The following is an 18,729-nucleotide window of genomic DNA, read 5'->3' on the forward strand; positions in this document are numbered from 1 at the left end:
TTAACCTCTATTTTGGGGAGTCATCTCACTTACCTCAGCTACTGTAAAGATTTCTGTCTCTGAACTAGTCTCTTTGAACCCTCTTTATAGACCAAAGGGAAAAATACCTTCTTTCTGAGCATGGATTGTGACCTGTTCTAGATTTCTAGGTTAGGAAATCAACCACAAATGCCTGTTTCTCTCTGTTGACTATAAGGGAGTCTAGAGAACTGCAGTTTGGTCAGATGAATGGTGTCTGTGTTTCAGGTCTTGTTCTCAAATTGTGATACTCACAGGATTGTTCAGCATTTTATGAAATGAATTTTTGCAAATTGTCATGAAGTCTTAGCAATATTATGGAAGACTAAAGTCATCTCATTAACAAAGTTGTTGGTGTTGCCGCTGAAACTTAGCTGGCAATATTATCAGGAGGATTCTTTTCAGGAGGGTTTCAGAGCCTGCATAAACTGATAAGGTTTTCAGATGTCAAGTCCTAAAAGACAATGGTTGTTTTACCCCTTGGATCACAGGGGTTTGAGTACTGACTGGTTTCTCAAGTGATAGCACTCCAGCCTTTTCTGAAGCAGATAATCAACTTCCCCCTCAACCTTTCAGCAAGGCAATATTTTACAAGACTTAGTAATTCTTATTCTGAAATAGAATTCAAGAAATTATTTTGTCGTTGTTCATGTAGAAAATTAAGAATTCAGATTTTTATATCTCTCTGAGAAATAAGCTGTGAATCTTTTTTGGTAAACTTAAAAAATCAGAAACTTTTGAAGTCTACAGTGACAATCACAGGGATGAGAAGATGAAATATTTCAAGTTGTCTAAATGTATCAGTTACTGTGAAACAAAATATCTAATGATCTAAGCTATGTAGAAGATTTTCATGCTGCAGAGTCTATATATACCTTTTTAATTCCTGCTTCATTAGAAAGTATATTGATTTTGCCATCCTCTCATCCTGGATAAATTTGCCACATGCTTTTCTGTAGCTGTTTCCTAACATTCCATGTAAGGGAAGATCCTTGTGCAGAATCCATCCCCATCTACCAGARGTGTCTGGGAGCAGTGGGGTGAGTGTGGGTCTGGCTCTTCCCCTTGGCTCTCCAAAGGGCTGCAGTATTGCTCCCTGGCCACTGCCATCACACTGCACGAGCCTTGCTCATCCTTTCCACACAACATTGCATCTGTTGGCATTTCTCTGGCACTTAGTGCCTTTCCTACACAGCTAAGCAGGAAAGGATGAAGCCCAGAGATCCTTACATAAAACATCAGCACTGCCGCTGTTGCCAGGATACTTCCACAGTGAAAGAGGCAAAGGCAGGATTTGGTCTCTGATGTGTACTGTAGAAATCATTAGAAAGATCATTCTTTGTAGTTATTCGGAATGTGCCACATAACAGACCATTGCTGAGGAGCAATTTCCAGGCCAATATGTTTCAGCTCCAAGTGGATCAAGAGGCAATATTAACCTGCCGTTTTCCTTGAATTCTACACCTATAATTTGCTTCTTCCAGGCAGATTCTATGTGCCTGGACATTCTAGAACAATGACTAGGCAGCACCCAAGAAGCAGGCCCTGGCATGTGCTGTGCAACARAATGAAATACATGAGCATGGGTGTAAGACAGCCCCCCCTTCCCCCTCCTCTTCCCCCCGAGTAATTCCTGTCGGTGTGGCCAGCAGAACAAGCAGTGCCTGTGTTGGCTCTCATGGTTTCATAAGCAGGGTTTTGTTGTTCGGTTACACTGATTGAGGACTTTGGRGATTGTAGCAAAGCAGCTCTGTACATACATGCTGTGTTGCCTTTGTTGGGCAGTGTGACTCTCACAGACCCTGTTMCTGCAGTCATTTTCTCTGTGAGCTGACAGAGGCTTAGTCACCTCTAAAATGTGAGTGCATTTTAGTTCRTGTCTTTAAACAATCATAAAAATCAGAATACGTTTATTTCTTTATTTTTAAACTCTTGTYGGAAAGAGCATTTTAATTTTAGAAAGAATCAGCAAAGGTAGGACATTCGTTATTTCCAATGTTTTTAAAAAGTATATTTTAAAAGTAATTATAAGACTCCTGGGACATCTGAAACATTGATACATTTTTTTATAGATGCTCAGCAATTTAATGGCTTATTAACTGCAAATCGGAGCCTGTCAACTCAAAGGACTGCTCTAACACATAGGACAACTAGGCTGAAATAGTAACAGATCTAAGATGATTCTGAAGAAAAGAAACCCATACTTGTAAGGCCAATTAAATTATATTTGTAGTTACAGAGATCTTTGAGYTTTTGGTCTGAATTTTCAGGCAACTTTTCAGTGTCTGTTGGCATAATCTGTGCAAATATTGAGCTTTAGTGATTTTTCTTTAACACCTTCCTTGTGCCTTGCTTCATGTCCACCATATTTCAGACAGTTGTATATGGATAAAGGGAACCATAATTGTCTGCCCAGTGTGTTTATTCTTTCTCATGTTTGTCACCTGTCCTCAGCCCAGAAGCCAACAGGAATCCTTCTGAATTCTTTGGGATGGGACTTTTGGCCATTTTAGGAGGGAGCATTSAGTTTTTCATCCTGGATCAAGTTCCCTCAGGACAAAATAGTATGATTTGGGGCATGGGATTTATTTCATCCATCTATGGTAAATTATATGCCAAAATGCCATAGTTTTTTATTTGAGCTATTTGTCTCTGCTCTGATGATATAAAATAAGAAAAAGGAAGAAATTCCTAAGAAAGCATAGCTATTTTAGATACATATTTTAGATACATATCTTTACATCTTCTTCACTTTAGAAAAATTAATTCAGCCTACAGAGGAGCCTAAATGGCCAAATTTAAACGAAGCATCTTACTCTTTGCCACCGAACATATGAGAGATGTAATCTAGAGATTAATTGTAAAGATGGGCAAGTCTAGAGTTAGCATTGGATTTCTTACACTTAATGCAATTGTCCACATTACWGGGTGAGACWTATTGCACCTGAGAAGACTTTCCCYAYRGACACTGTGTTAAAATCAACAATTTCYGTAAAACTGATGCTTTGACCAAAGAGGAAAAAGGAGTCTTAATCAAATTGTAACACAAAACTTGTCAGACATTCAGTTTTTACTGCTGTCACTGTTTATGTCAACGTAGAATTGAGTCAGTCTCCTTCACAGCCAGCATCAGTATTTGACACTGTGTTGGTCATGTCACATTTGCTTTCCACTGCTGACTGATGAAGTGTCTATCAACCAAACTCCAAAAGAACCACTTTAACATTGAAGGCATGCTTATGTATGTGCATTGTTCTGACAGTACTTGAGCAGTGATAAGTTGCACCCAGAGAATAAAGTTCTGTCAGGCTCAAATTAATTGAGGGATAAGATATGACATAAAGTTTCAAAATTATCATTCCAGACCTTAGRAATGAAAAAAAGACCAGAGTCTCAATGCTATCAGTCACCATGCAAGGTGCACTAGTTGAGTGCACCTAAAACATGTTGAGTTTACTGTTTTATTATTACAGAGCAAAGACAGCCAGAGGCATGAAAACAACATACACAGCTTCCGAGAGCCAGGAGATTATTAAATATAGAAAAGTTGGTATCCACTGATTTTTCTAGATGTGTTCTTTAAATTCAATTTATCACCACTAGGTCAYGTCCTGTGACCCACAGAATATCCTGTGCTCACCCAGCCTCTGTGACTCGTGCTGTCCTTGCCCAGGTCAGCTCCTGGTTCTCACTGTGTCAGGAGTCCCTGGGAGCAGTGTCTCCGTACAAAATCACCAAGCTCTAAATATGGCTCCAGCTCGGTGAGAAAGGCAGCAGCTCCAAGGATGTAAAGTGGTATCTTCACAGGAAAGTGCATACAAATATATTGGCAAAMATGAGTTAAACTATTCTTATATCCAACAGTTATTTAAAAAAGATGGACTCTTTCCTAATACGGAATTTAAGAAATTAGCCATTTGATACAATAAGGGTACAAAGTTATGAAATATTTTTATTCAGAACTGCTGMAGCCACCCCATAAATTACTATTTAATAGTCTTTCTTTTTTCTCTGCTGGCATTACTTAGGTCATATGAGTTGATTCTTTTGGGTAAAGAGAATAAGTTTTCAAACCTCTGCATCAGTAAACTGCAGCATTAAAATAAAGTGATAAGGCCCTTTGCCTCTTGTTTAGATGACAGATTGCAAGAATTAGATGTAAATAATAGAAACAATTTAAAGTGTAAGCAATAACACTGATGAAAAATGCTGAAGATATAACATTACTAGTTTGCTGTGTTTTTTTTTTTTTAATGGTCACCATATTGTCTATGAAATAATAAAGAATATGTCATATCAATATATATCAGCAACATTTTAACTGCTGGTATTTGAGGCTATTTACTGCAGAGATGAAGTGAGGGTATTTAAAGACAGTTACTTTAAACATAGAGATTCTCTTGTTCTCAAAGTGCTTTGTATTCCACACAGACAATAGCTTGCTGGTGCTTTACTGGTRCCTATTCTGTCACTTCTCAGGACACTCTTGAGAAATGCTGCTAATCTGATTTTGAAGACTGAACCATGTAATCTGTTTTGTAGTGAGACAGAAGCTCCAATAGGCTATTTCAATTTCAATTGATTGGAGTTTTTTAAGAGACAAAAATACTTTTGGACTTGTGGTACAATTTTAGGATTTTTTTTTTATATCGCCTATTGTCCAAAGGTAAATATTTGTGCTCACAGTGCATTACTGTAATACTTAAAACTTTATTTGTACGTCCAATACGCTGCTAGTTTTTAACCAGAAGTCCGTTGCTTGTTGTTTGGGGTTTTTTTATCAAATCAAAATTTATGCATGGATATATATTAGCAGGAAGAAAACCAGTAAGGTGAATATCTCCCTTGCATGGAATATGGGAATGATAGATACAAAGATGATGAGATGACACCATAGATTAGGGTGACTAGGATGTCCACTGTGTAAAGCTTAGAGTTATTAAATGGCATTAGGCAATTCCATCTTAATTGCTTGGGTTTTAGTCATCATGATGCCTTCTCCATTATCAAAGTAAGCTATTAAAAGATAATCATCCAGTAATTAATTATTCATGAGATCAGCTTTAAAATGATTATATTTTAAGTTGTTAAATATAAGCATCAGGTTCTTTTTTATCCCTGCTGTATTTTGATAGCAATCTCTGTCTTAGAAGAGCTCAGAATATTTCTCCTAATCCTCAGGGCTTAGTTTTCACTTTTTTTTCCTGTCATCAGAATGGCTGGGGTTTGTTAATATAGTTATTGAAAATCTTCAATCTGACCTCTTCAGACCTGTTGAAAATATGATCTTGAGGAAGAACACATATTAGAGATGTCATGGTAAAATCCCAGGACACAGCAGTGTCACCACATCCGTGCTCTATCAGACCAATTGGCTGATCAATACTCATTGTGTGATGCACCTGTGCCCCAAATGAATTTGTTGTACTGTGCTCATATCTGCCATGTGACCTTATGTCTTATATTCAGTTTAATCTGTATGTTTTGCTTCCTCCAGTGGAAATGTGGTCAGGGCTGCAGGCAGCCTYAGGAATACAACTCACAGATCTGTTAATAATGCCTGAAGCAAATGAGGACTTTTGCTTTGCTGAGATAAGAACGAAACACCCCAAATATTTATCAGCAATTATTACATTGTCCTTTTCTCAGGGGAAGTGGCAACCATATATCATCTCTGCTTTGTGGGAAGATTTTACATATTTGAAAACACTACAGAGAGATAGATTCATGTTTCCAAACAGCATAAAATGATTGTAATTCCACATAGTTCAAGCATGAGTTAAGATTTAGCAACATGAACTGCATGGGGATGTAGAGCTCTAGGTCATTACCCTGTTCAATGTTAAATCTGGGGTTTTTTCATGCTGTTCTGAAGGGTTGTTATGTGTCAGTGCGAAAAGTATTTTTTAAGATCATGGAAGCTATAGCCACCATTTATCCCCAGGAAGTAGCATCTTTCACTATGTCATGTAAGGAAAAAAAAGATTAGCTTGATACACTTTCTTCCTGAAAAGYCTTGACAAATATTTATGATCTCTGAAGAGTTTACAGATAGGTGTTTGATTGCAAGTTCCAATCCTTCTAGGAATTAAAAAATGTTCTGTTACAGTTTCATGTGTCTTCCTTCTCTTTTTTTTAAATAAAAAGGCAAAATGGCCTAATTGAGCAAATAATTTCAAGGAGAACATAAGTACTCAGAAATTAAGAAAATAAAACTATCTAAAAATATAAGTCATAGAATATATAGTCACTGAAACCAGGATTGTTTCTAAGTTTCTTTTCCCAATAAAGTCTAAGTGTTGCCCTTACAAGTAATGAGTCTATTTCCATGGTACTCTCTGTACCCTAAGTTCCATTTCATCCTGCTCAGCCAACTGAGAACAGCTGGTTCATCCAAGTTTCACCTGACCTGTTCTCTTCCCACTCCACCTTCTTTAGCCCTRTTGCTGACGTTAATTATGTTAGTCATTTAATCACAGGGGATTTTTTTTGTAGTAGTGGCTGAGGCAAAAAGAGCACTAATTGCCTTGGGGTTTTTATGCATCACAACCTATTAGCTTTCCTTCCTTCCCACATAGTAGAATGAGTCTGCTATTGGTATTTTTTTGATTATTGCACTTACAGAAAGTGTTCTTGTTACCTCTAATGTCCKGACTGTATCCTTCCTTCTAGAGTGTTCTGCTTTGCTGTCAGATGCCCACGTTTTTCTGTGTTCATCCTTAACAATTTAATCTAGTTCTCACCTTTTRTGCAATTCTGTCTCAAGTAGCAGATCATTGCAACATCTTGACTTAATTAAAATTATCTTTGATTATACTTTTTTTAAGAACAATCTGTACTTGCATTTTTAGCATCATTTATTCAGTCTTTATTAGTTCTCCTAAACCTTTGATCTCTTACYATTGCTTGCTATAATATCAAATTTATTGATTCTGTGGGTTTATTAAAACCTGTGCCTTTCTAACAGTTGTTCTTCATTTTTTTTTTGTTCTTCTTTCTTGCTGTTGTAAGCATCACTAGTTAGAATATTTCACCCAAGTTGTCTTTCACCTTCTACATGTTTCACACAGCTACCTGCATAGTTCCTAGCTCTGGGTGCACTGTTAGTTCATTTAATAAATTTGCATTCTCTTGAACTTTACTGTAGACTACATTGTTGACATGTTGAAGCATTTGGCAGTGGCTGTGGGAAGCTAAGCCTCCCACAGGTTGTATCAGCAATGAACTCACAACCACTTTCTCTATGGTCAATATACTGCTATGAATTGATCGATATCGTTGGTTTCTTTGTTACATGGATACTGCTAAAGCAATTAGTGCATATACTTATTTTACTTGAATAGGATCTGTAGTAAAACAGCTGGGTAGTTTTTTTTATGTGTGTATAGCTTGAAAAGTTAAGATGTGAGACAGTAGAGCTTCTGGATATGAAGCTGCCTTCTGCTCAATGCTTTCTGCTCGTCTGGAAGGACTCCTGGGRCAGAATGAGCCAGAACTCTTTATTAGTTTCTTGTTTCAGTTTGGTTTTATTGCTTTGTTTTCTTTTGTTGTCTTCCAAATAAAATGCATCATCAGAGACCTGTGTAAACCAAAMAGAATTTTTCTCTTTATTTCAAGACTTGCAGTTCACAGAGACTTGCACCCAGTAAATTCTTCACCATTAGTCTGGATATCCAAAACCTGTAATTTTTCTTCTCTTGTAGAATCGAGTGAACATGAAGAGAAGAGTACAGCTGTCTCGGGTGAGGTGTCTGCCACCCAACCTTCTCCTGCACCAGGATATGGTCAGCCTGAAGAAGCGAAGGAGGATATGGATGTAACGAAACAAACTAAACCTGAAGAGAATGATGACTTGGGCCCACTGCCTGATAACTGGGAAATGGCTTATACAGAAAAGGGGGAAGTCTACTTTATTGAGTAAGTCTTATGTCTTCTATTTTTAATAGCTGTATTGTATTTAACTGGGTGGGAAAATGGTTTGCATGGTGAAGTGGAGCATTGCACTCTCCTCATTAAAACAGCAGGAATGTTCTGGCTGTCAGGGCTCCCGAGGGSTGGTGGCAATTCCAGCATTAGTGATTTAGATGGAAGCCTGCTGGTTTTTAAGACAGGTAACTGGTCTGCTTACTTTGATTGCAGGAATTAAAGCTTTTGTTTCTTCTGTTGAAAGCAAGGCCCTTCTGCTCTTCTGGTGGTTTCTGCTGGGAAAGTAACACAGTCACTGAGTTTGTCCTTCCTTATGTGGGCAGAGGTGGAGAGCGTGAAGCTTTTTGTTGGTTAAAGGAAAGAAAGATGAGTGGACTAAAAAGTAGCTAGTGAACAGTAGAGGGAGACCATGCTATATATAGAAAKAGTAAAATAAATGAGCAGACCGTAAGGAGAATTAGTTATGTGTAGAAACTTTTCCCTGTTGGTAGACTATGCATACCTGTTACTGATTAGTAACTCACTGAAGAAATGGATGTGAAAGTCCTTTATGCTCTATGTGCTCTTGCTAAGCTCTTAGAGAGCATCCAAAGGAGGGCCACGAGGATGGTGAAGGSTCTGGAGGTGCAGCTGAGGTCACTTCAGCCTGGGGAAGAGAACACTGAGGGGAGAATTCATTGCAGGTGCTGCTTCCTCATAAGGGGAAGAGGAAGGAAGATTTCGTCACTCTTTTGACTAGGGACAGGACTCAAGGAAATGGCCTGAGGCTGAGTCAAGGGAAGTTTAGGTTGGATATCAGGAAAAAGTTTTTCACCCAGASGRTAGYTGGGCACTGGAACAGGCTCCCCAGAGAAGTGGTCACAGCMCCAAGCCTGACAGAGTTAAGGAGAGTTCAGACAATACTCTTAGGCACAGGGTRTGATTGGAGTGYCCTGCACAGGGCCAGGAGTTAGACTTGACAATCTTGATGGATCCCTTCAACTCAGCGYATTCTATGATTCTGTGATTAATATAGATTGCAAAAATAAAAATACAACGATTGTCTGAGTTGGTATAACATTATGTTGCACAAAAGAAATAAGAGAATAAAAAAATCAACACTTTCATCMGTGGAACTCTACTAGAGAGGTAGAAGTAGCATTTAGGTTTGCTTTAAGGAACTGCCTCAGTTTGGAGTGTTATCAGTTATTCTGCTCATTAGTAAGTCAAAAAAAATGATGGTGTCAATTCTGCTTTTAGTCCTGTGTTTAATGTAAAATGTTGTGTTTATCATATGAAGTGTAAACAAATGTTTAGAATAAAGTTTGTACATATGACTTTTTAATGAACAGTGGCATGACCAACTATAGCTTCTGGCACATGCAAGGCCGAAAATAGCAGTAAGTATTAAAACATAAGTCTCTTTGCTGAAAAGGGCAAAAATATGCTTATTCTAGAAAAAGAATAATTATAATAACTTTGCCCAAGCAAGCAGAGAACTAGAATGACCTCAGGGCTAGTTGAAACCCTTGTTTCCTTCTTACCTTGCTCTGAAATTTAATTTTTCTTCACATATTGAAYGCTCTGGGAGAAAGCAGACTGAATTATATGGCACTTTTATTTTACTTGTACAAAAACCTRTGATACATTTGGGAGATGGGGGAAGRGATGATGGGTAGATCACTAACACACCAAACTGTGAGAGTAGTAAATAGAGCAGGAGGCAATTTAATAGAAAATGAATATMTATTTTGTAACATATATAGTGAATGAAAATAACCCTGATACTCTACAGAACTGCCATTGCACTCTTCAAATTCCTTTGATGTTACAGCTTACTTCCTTTTCTGAAAATGCTCTGGTTTACACTACAGTTCTGACAATGCTCATCATTCACTTCCTCTAAATGAATGTTATGTAAAGCAAAGAAATCAACCAGAGGTGCAGACTTGATAGAAGGGCTGTTGTAAGAGCKTCTTGCTTTGGGGTTTATATTCTTGAACAATGTAATTGCAAAAAACTGCAATTACACATCTGTAAAAATACTAGATCATTTACTAGAATCCTAGCAAAGGAACAACTCTCTGATCATTTGAGTTTTCTCATTGCACAGTCTTTGCAGGGTTAAGTGGGAATGTAATGCTGTGGGGATGCTGTTAAATTGCCTCTTTGTTTACAAGTCACTTTGGTTAATGGCATGAAGAGACTCCATTTGCTTTCACAAAAAAACGGAAAGATAAAAAGACAACAAAAACCTATTTGTCTAACAACATCTCCCTGAACAGTAGTAAAGATTGTACTAGATTATTAAATAATAGATGAAAAACAAACATTTTTAAAGTGTACATCACAATGATTCAGAAAAAAAGTCACACTAGACAGCATCTTTTATTGCTTTATTTGAGGCTCATGTGAATTGTGCCCTTAAATGCCGAAGCCTTCTAGTGGCAAATGATCTCAAGTCAAGGTTGTCACAGGTATACCCAAAGGTCTTAGATTTCGTGACAGCATTTTCATTCATTCACCTCAAATTAACCTCTAAAATTCGTGTGTGATCTCACTTACCAAAACTGCCATTGGAATAATGTGGCAGATTTACAGTGAGAGAGGAAGTGACTTCACAAGGGGAAAGATAACTGTCTATAGACAGGATTATTTATTTGTTAATCATTAATGGTTCAGTTAGCATTTTGTAAAGCACAGTGAAAGSAATTTCCTCTGCCTAAGGATTACAAAGACAAAAAAAAAATATAATCTACCAGATTCACTAAATGATTCAGAGGACAGTTGTATTTTAGAGCATGTCTTGGTCTGTTTCTTCCTTTCTTTCCCTTTTTGACGTAGGTGCATGACCTTATGTTTAACTATTTTAGCATTCACAGACAGAACAAGAGCATCTCTTCTTGCAACATAATAGTTACCACTGTTTTTCAGGAAGAGYTACTTAAGTACATTTCTTGGGCTGCTTCCAGCCTCYCTTACATATGAATCTGAATTTTCAAATACAGGCACACACTACACAAATAGGAYTCCATCTCTTACATTTGGTTTCACTGAGAACATATGCTAATGAGAACATGCAATAATTAACAGGCTGTATATAAATTGGAATACCGTCAAAAAAATCTCCACTTTTGCTCCTTCTTTTCTGCTTTGAATATAGTTGATAAGTGTGGCATATTTTGGCTTGCTTAAATAAATGACAGTCATCACTGATTTTTCACTTTTCCCTCTCCAGGGGCTAAGGAGAGGCTGTGATTCCCCACAGCCTTCAGACCTCACCTTGCCAACAACTCTCAAACTGCACACTAGAGAGCCAAGCTTGGGTTATCCTCATAAAGTCAGCAGGTGCTGGTTATGTTGGATCCCAAGCAATCAATGCTTGCTATCTTGGTCCATGGCAATGTTGAAGGGAATAAAACAGGACCAAGATTCTCAGTGCATGTGCTATCGTGTGTAGTCAGCCTGAAATGTGGCCCTCACCTGACTATCCAGCTCCATCCCCTACATTAYTACATTATAGGCTGTCCTGTACACTTAGCTAAACATTTTGATGCTTTTTAATAAAAGACAGAATTGTTTTTCTCTCTCTCTCCAGTCCTCTCTCTGCCTTTAGGCAGCAGAACTCTGAAAGGAGTGCAGAGAGAGTAGGACATGAAACCTAAAGCTATGTGAGTCTGTGCTATTCAGAAGCATATGTGGTTTCTTTTGCTTGCACTATATTAGTTGTTTTCTTAGTGGAGAGAAGTCTAGAATAAATGCAAAGCACTGTAGAACATRTTTAAAAAAACATCTTTGACTTGTGCAAATGATTTTTAGGAGAATATGGCCACATGAGGTTTAACAAACCATTTTACAGTACATCTTGCAGATAGATATTCAGTCTCTTACTGCTTCAACATTTACTCCTCCAAACAGCACAGTCAGCATTGCTTTTTGGACCTGTTGCAGTATTTTTTCTAGTTGTTAACGATTTATTTTTTTTTATGAAAGCACCATAAAAGAGTAAGAAACAACTATAAAATCGTTCTTTGCCAAGAACTCTCCTTTTCACTGTAAAAAAAAACGGCCATTAAATTTTTAATACAGCTGTTGTAATTTCAGGTACAGCTACGAACTGGAAAAGTAAAATCCTAGCCAAGTTTGTTTCTAAGAATATTGCTACTGACTTCAATGGGATCAGTTTTCTTCATTGTAGTTTTTAAGGTAAAGCTGAGACCACTTCCTTGCCTCATGACTAATTAGGATTGTGAAGATGGTAGAACTGAAAAAAAATTGTGGAATGCTGAATTCTTTTTTTTTTTCTCCTGTCTATTGATATTGTAAAGACTTTGTCAGTCTGTAGTCGTGGTATACTGTCTCTTGCTCTCACTTTTTTTATCTTTGCTGACACCCAGGTCAAACTGCCAACTTAACTTCTCTTGTCTTTCCTCACTTTCTTATTTCAAGTCTTTCCCCCAAAGGTCTCTGCTGCTCTGCTCTGCAGAATTCATCTTCCAGCACATTTCCTCTGATATTTGTAGTGTTATAACTTTACTCCTTTGTATTTATTGAACTAGAAGAATCAGCTCACCTACCTTGCCATATAACATTAGGTATCTAATATAAACCGATCGCCAAGACTCCTTCTGTGGTCAATGGAGAGAGATAATTACCTCCAGAGGCTGATTTATCCTGTCCATATAAAAGGGCAGAATTAATTTGCCAAAATATAGCTGTTTCTACCAGTAAGGATGTCTCCAGATATCCAAAACCATGTCTGCAGTAGTATGTAATTTGTGTCAAGAGTACACTTTTGAAGGAAATCTTCTGTTGGCTTCACACACTGTGATTTGGTTCACATTTCTGTGTACCCACCCTGGATCCCTTTCAGATGAAACTGAAAAGAAAGTTGGTCTCTGGGAGTGCACTTAGTTTCCTACAACCTCTGGACCCTGAACTCAGTCCGTAAGACCAGATTTGAGTTAAAACCATTTTGAATTCCTTCTGATCTAAATCACATCCATATCAAAATTAGCAATACCAGCAGACTGCAGAGTGAAACTCTTGGTGCTGATGACCCGGCAGCCACAGCTTCTAGGTCTTTTCAGGTGCCATGGGCTGCATGCCTGTGAATGTAGTGCAATAACTGAGCTCCTGCTGTTCATCTTTTGATTTAAATTCAAGTGAAAAGCTAACAAGCTTGGAGAATGCATAGTGTGAAAAATGAACATAACTGAGATATTCACTTGAAAAGTGACTTCCTGATCTAAGCCAAAGCACCACTGAAGAGGCACAGTAATAGCCCAAATAATTTCCATGATCATGACAGATATGATACAGAACTTTTCAAAACCAAGACCCTTCTGAGGTGACAGCCAGAGGCCATTTGGGAGGTGACATAGCAACATTATGTCACTGAATGGTCACTGTATGGTTAGGTAGTCCCACTGAAAGRTAGGTAAGATAAATTATTTTGTACAGGCGTCTCTCCCTTGAAGAGAGAGGAATCCTACACAATTAGCCATGCAATTTTTGTAGTCACATGAGATGAAGCCCATTCTTTGTCAGAAATWAAACTGCCTGAGTCAAAGAGAATTACTTCAACAGTAGAAATTACCATAGGAGACTTTAGGCTTCTATATATTCCCCTAAAAATCTTGGATAAGCATCTTCTGCTCCTGTGAATGCCTAGAGGCAGCTCCACCATATCTGGGCTGAGGACATGAGAGCTTATCTACTGCACAAGGCCAYCTAAGATTCACAGGAAAGGCACTCCCAAACCCGGGTCTCTTAAGGACCATGARCTCTGAGCACACCATGAATTGCAAACCAAACAGTTGCTGCCCTACAAACCACTGCCAGAAGACAACTTTCCTTTTGTATCTGTTCCTACATGTGTGCAAGAGGTTGTGGTAGGATCCCACAATGGATGGATTGCAAAATTGCTGGTTTAATGCTCTGTTTCCTTATCCATGTCTTCCACACACGAAAGACTTGAAAATCATTATTGTGCTACTTGACAATCTCTGCAGATAAGCATTAAAAAAAGCAGGGAGGGGTTAGCATTGTTGGAGGCAGGGGACCTACAGAGCGTTGCAGTTTTTTTCTCATATTCTCCCCTTTGCTCAAGTTGTTAGATCGAGAACCAGCTTAAATGTGATGTGTTCACAATAAAAACCCAAACACACTGAAGCAGCACACTGGTAAATTCCAGTTTTGAAATGCTTTTCACAATAACAAGTAAATTACATACCTTGCAAGACTCACATTTTAGGATAGGTTTGCAGTGCTTTTAAAAGGCATTTAGGTTATTCCTGTCAGTAAGTACTTTCCATATTTCCTTMAAAAATATTTCAAGAGATTGCCTTAAGGCTTTGTTAGTACAAGAAACTTTATCTGTAAAAGTGCTTTAAACTGACAGATTGCTAACAAAAATCCATTATATTCAAATCTTAAGTAAAATAATCTGCTTACAAATATTTATGATAAAAAGATAACACGTTGTTAGATAAGAAAAGCCACACTCCTAGTGTTTTTTTACTTCCTAAAGATATAAAAGAATATCCAGTGAGATTCCCAGTGAGCCTCTGGTGCTGGTACCCAGCTCCAGTGCTATTAACGGAGAGCAGAGGCATATAAACAGTCTCTGTRAAGTCTTAAAAGCAGAGCTACAAAGAAAATCTGGAGAAGAACAGGRGGTTGAGTCAAGATTTCTGGGAAGTATTCTGTGCTTTCTTTCACTCTTTTTAAACCAGTTGAACAACATTTTTTCCACAAATATTTTAGATTATGTGCAACTAATACCAGAGGACTCTGATTATAATGATCTGYTTCTGCTTGGTATAAATACTTGGCAAAGAGGAGGATTTAAGTTAGCTCAGCAATAATTATTTTATTGACTTTTGGCTGWAATATTAGGCTCCAATTCTTTACTGAATGACCTTTAAAAAAAAAAATACTGCAATACATTTCAGGCCTATATGCAGTTTCTATTTTGTGTATAGCAGGTAACAAATTAGGATGATTTTTTTTTTAACTTATGCTGTTTCCATGCTTCATCTTTGAAGCAAGACCAAAGGGATCCTTTGTGAACTGCTTTCAAAGTTTCAAAAATTAGGAATTTATTCTTGGTTTTAAGATTGATTCTAAGAAGTGCATTATTGATTTGCCAGCACTTGTCTCTGTAGTCCTAACTAGTAATCAAAATCATTGAAATTATGTAAAGATGGGCTTTCTAGACATATTTTGAATGATAAGGTATAGTTATTGCTGAGTAATGAAACATTGGTCAGTGGAAAATGTTGGTGGAGCCACAGCTGTATTTCTCGCAGGATGCTTTTGTTGCATCACTTCACTCTCRTTCTGTCCCTGACAACAGCTCCAAATGCCTGTTTGAGCATTTATTCCACAACTGCTGCTTCTGCTATTCACCTACAATTCATCCTTAACTAATCTGTAAATCCCCAGACCCTTTTCCTTCTGGCCTGTCTGTAAGACTTCCCAAATGGACAGACATGATTAGACCTAATGGTAAGGCAGGCAGGTTATGCYCTCTACAGAGTTTTTAGTGCTTAAAAAGCAGTGTGCACAGCCTGTGCAGCAGATATGTATTACTGTTACTTTTGCCATTGGTGTCAATTTGGCCAATCTACTGTTCCTTGTCTTTCTCCATAGTTCAAGCTTTTCTATCAAAGCCTCCTTTAAATTATATTTAAAACAGTTTAGGAGATAAAGGTTGTCTTCCTTCAGATTTTACAGATTCTCATCCTTTTCAGAGCTGAAGATGGACTAGCTGACACAAGAGAGACTGGAAAAGTACCCTGCCAAGTAAACCTGTGCAGGACAGAGAATAAAAAATACCATGCTGTACTCCAAGGCGACTCATTCCCCTCTTTTACGGAGAGCATTGACAGTAGTCATGTCTGTCCTCCTTTCAGGAGTGTTTGCGTATTGTGTGCCTGGTGCTAAAGTGATCTGAGCAAACAGCACTATGGAGAGCATAAGAGGACATTGATGGTGCTGTAGAGATGTTAGAAGATGGTGGGCTTGATTCTGCCTTCTTTCAAGTCCTTCTTCAGAGCAGGAAAGGATCTTTTATCCACTGGAGCACTTGTCTAGAAGCATTTAAAGTCCCAACACAAGAGTTGYTTAGACCCATTACATTGTATGTTTACTATAGATTGTAAAGTGGAGAGGCARGGCGAGGGAAAAGGCATGGATACAGGTAAGGAAAAGAGGGATGAATTTCAAAAGGTACTTTGCTGCTGCAGTTATTTGTTATAGATAAAAGTTCTTGCAGTTGAGTTTTGCTTTTACTAAATAGCTCAATGGGTTTGACAGATGCACCTAGAAGAGGATATTGACAGATGCACCTAGAGGAGGATATTGACAGATGTAAGAGCTGATCTAAATKAAATATCATCTCCATTCTCTGAAATTTCACTGCAGACTGAAGGATCACTCTTCTGATGGAAGAGCTGTTGATTTTTTAGTTTGTTTATGATTTTGTTTAATATGGCTGTCTTGCACAAAACTGGGACATCAGTCCTGCTGGGTCTGTGGATGCCACATTTATGCTAAAGGGAAGCATAGCTGTTTGCTTGCTTTTCTCGGTTTCAACAAAAGCCTTGGASGTTGTAATTCAACTAATTCACATTTTTTAAATATCGATATTGAATTGGGCTTGTTTTCAGCTTGGCATCTGTCTTTGCAGATACTTGAAAACTCATTCTAGAGATGTTAYAGGGTGTTTTCAGGGCTGGTGAATTGGCCTGCTCTGATGTGTGGACATTGGCCAGTTGACTTGCAACAGAGTTGGCTTTTAGTACTGCTGCTACCACTGGCTTGTTTCGTGRCTGTGGATAGTAATTTCATGACTCTGTAACTCTGTTTTTTCACTTTTAAAACAGGTGGGATTATTTTTATTTCCTTTGTAAAATGCTTTGAGATTTGCTCTAAACCACAGCAAACATTGCTAACAGTAGTCATATACATTGCTCTTTTAAAGCCGCATGAAAATATCTGTGATTCTGATTTAGTCCCTGCAGTCAGTGGGGGTCCCTGAAATCATTCAGAATTWAGAGCTGGGAGAGGGTGGCTGTTGTCCAGACATGCCCACACTCCAGAGATGCAACTGCAGCTTCCAGAGCTGTGTCCATGCTTGCTCTGAGCCCTGGCACTGCTGTCGGGGTACCTGTGGGGGTGTGGAGCTCAGCATGTGCTGCTGGACACACCCAAGTAGCTCAGTGGATGGATGCTGGGGTGATGAGCCCACACTGAGCTCCTTCCTGCTGCACTGACACTGTTGGAGCATCTCCCCCAGTTAATTTAAAGCTAGCTCAAGTATGTCTGCACAAGCTGTGGTTGGGCTGTGACTGCAACATAAAAATGCACCCTACAGGAGACCACAGGCAGCCAGAGCTTCCCAGAAAGTRTCTTAGTTACACTTGCAATCAAGCACAGGCAGCTGGCATCGTTTCAAATTCACCTTACCTTTGGCTCATCATTCTTCATACTCTGCAAATATAGCTCAGCTCTCAAAGGGAAGGGTTTGCTTATCCTCTTTACCTGTCACAAATGGTGTTCTAGACTACATAATGCTTTAAAGGAAAAATAATTTCAATGCCTCAATTTTCGTTTTAGTTGCCATTTTATCCATACGTAACTCTCATCTACCTTCTTTCCCATCCAAAATGTGGAGGAAGCTTTAACATGGTGACAGTTATGCTGAGAAGTAGGCACTGTCACTGTATGAGAGAGAGAAATCGAGGCAGAGGAAAATTAATCTGCCATGGAATACAAGGTGGGAGAAGGAATTGGCTCTATTTATTTATTTTTCCCTAGAGGAGCCAGTGTCTTGGCATCACATGGGCTGTATCAGTTTCTCACAAACTCATAAACAATTGCATCCTGATCCATTTTTATGCCAGGTCCCCTGTTTTTGTGCACCTTATACCAATGTTTATAAGAGAAGTCGTAAGCACACTTGAAAATGACACAGCAAATTAATAATAAACTAAATAATTCAGTATGTATGGAATAAGCTTCCTCCTAGGATGTATGAGATAAATAAAACATGGGTTAGAAGTGTCTCTGAATGATGGTATTGTAGGAAAGGCATCTCAAAAAATCAGGGAGTAATGATCACATCCTTTTCTGTTTTATAGTCTTGCTTRATACATTTACAATATTTGGCTCCAAATTTAATTGCTTGTGGGTAAGGTATACATTGAAAGGGTCTGGCTTTAATTCTCATTAGCTGTGCTAAGTATCAATTCGTTTGGCAAAATAATCTCCCAGAAAACAGTTTGCCAGTTCAACGCTATTTGATGGCTGATTTCTCAAAGATCTATTCTGAGTATAGAAAGGAGCCACATGATTCATTCAGCTTGTGCATATCTATTTTATCTCTATAGAAGGATTATATATGGAGAGATAAAGGTTTGTTAAACAAAGTATCATTAATCATCCTGTCCGGAAATGTAGACTTTGCAGGAGCATGCTGTAATTTGCATCACTTTTGCTATGCCTTGTCACGGCTGCTGCTGAGAAATAACAAACCTGTATTTATGAAAAGGACAGGTTTAAGACGAAAATAATTCTATCTGAAAACTGTGAGAATGGTACAGAATCCTGTCGCCTGCACTCGTTCAACGGGAGAACACTGTATTTGTAATAAATTCCTTTTGCTCTGGATGAGTTCTGCATTTTCAATGAGGTTAACTTGGCAACATTCTAGTTGATTTTAATAAAAATAGCTGCTTTGAGGACAGGGAGCTGAGGTTGCCAAATTTACAGCTGCCTTGCACAATTACTCTTACACCT

The 18,729-nt window shown here is 38.3% G+C and overlaps 1 protein-coding gene across 3 annotated transcripts in view; it reads left to right on the top strand.

Annotated features, from left to right (window-relative positions):
* Nucleotides 1-18,729, top strand: part of MAGI2 (membrane associated guanylate kinase, WW and PDZ domain containing 2) — a 691,018-nt gene that overhangs the window by 454,698 nt on the left and 217,591 nt on the right. For all 3 annotated transcript variants that reach the window (XM_057364469.1, XM_057364467.1, XM_057364468.1), the window contains one exon: nt 7,722-7,935. In XM_057364469.1, coding sequence (XP_057220452.1) covers nt 7,722-7,935 — 214 coding nt within the window. The remainder of the gene's footprint in view (nt 1-7,721; nt 7,936-18,729) is intronic.

The sequence above is a fragment of the Malurus melanocephalus genome, unplaced genomic scaffold (assembly GCF_030028575.1).
Source record: "Malurus melanocephalus ecotype Western Australia unplaced genomic scaffold, MMel_1.1 scaffold_39, whole genome shotgun sequence".
NCBI classification, from domain to species: domain Eukaryota; kingdom Metazoa; phylum Chordata; class Aves; order Passeriformes; family Maluridae; genus Malurus; species Malurus melanocephalus.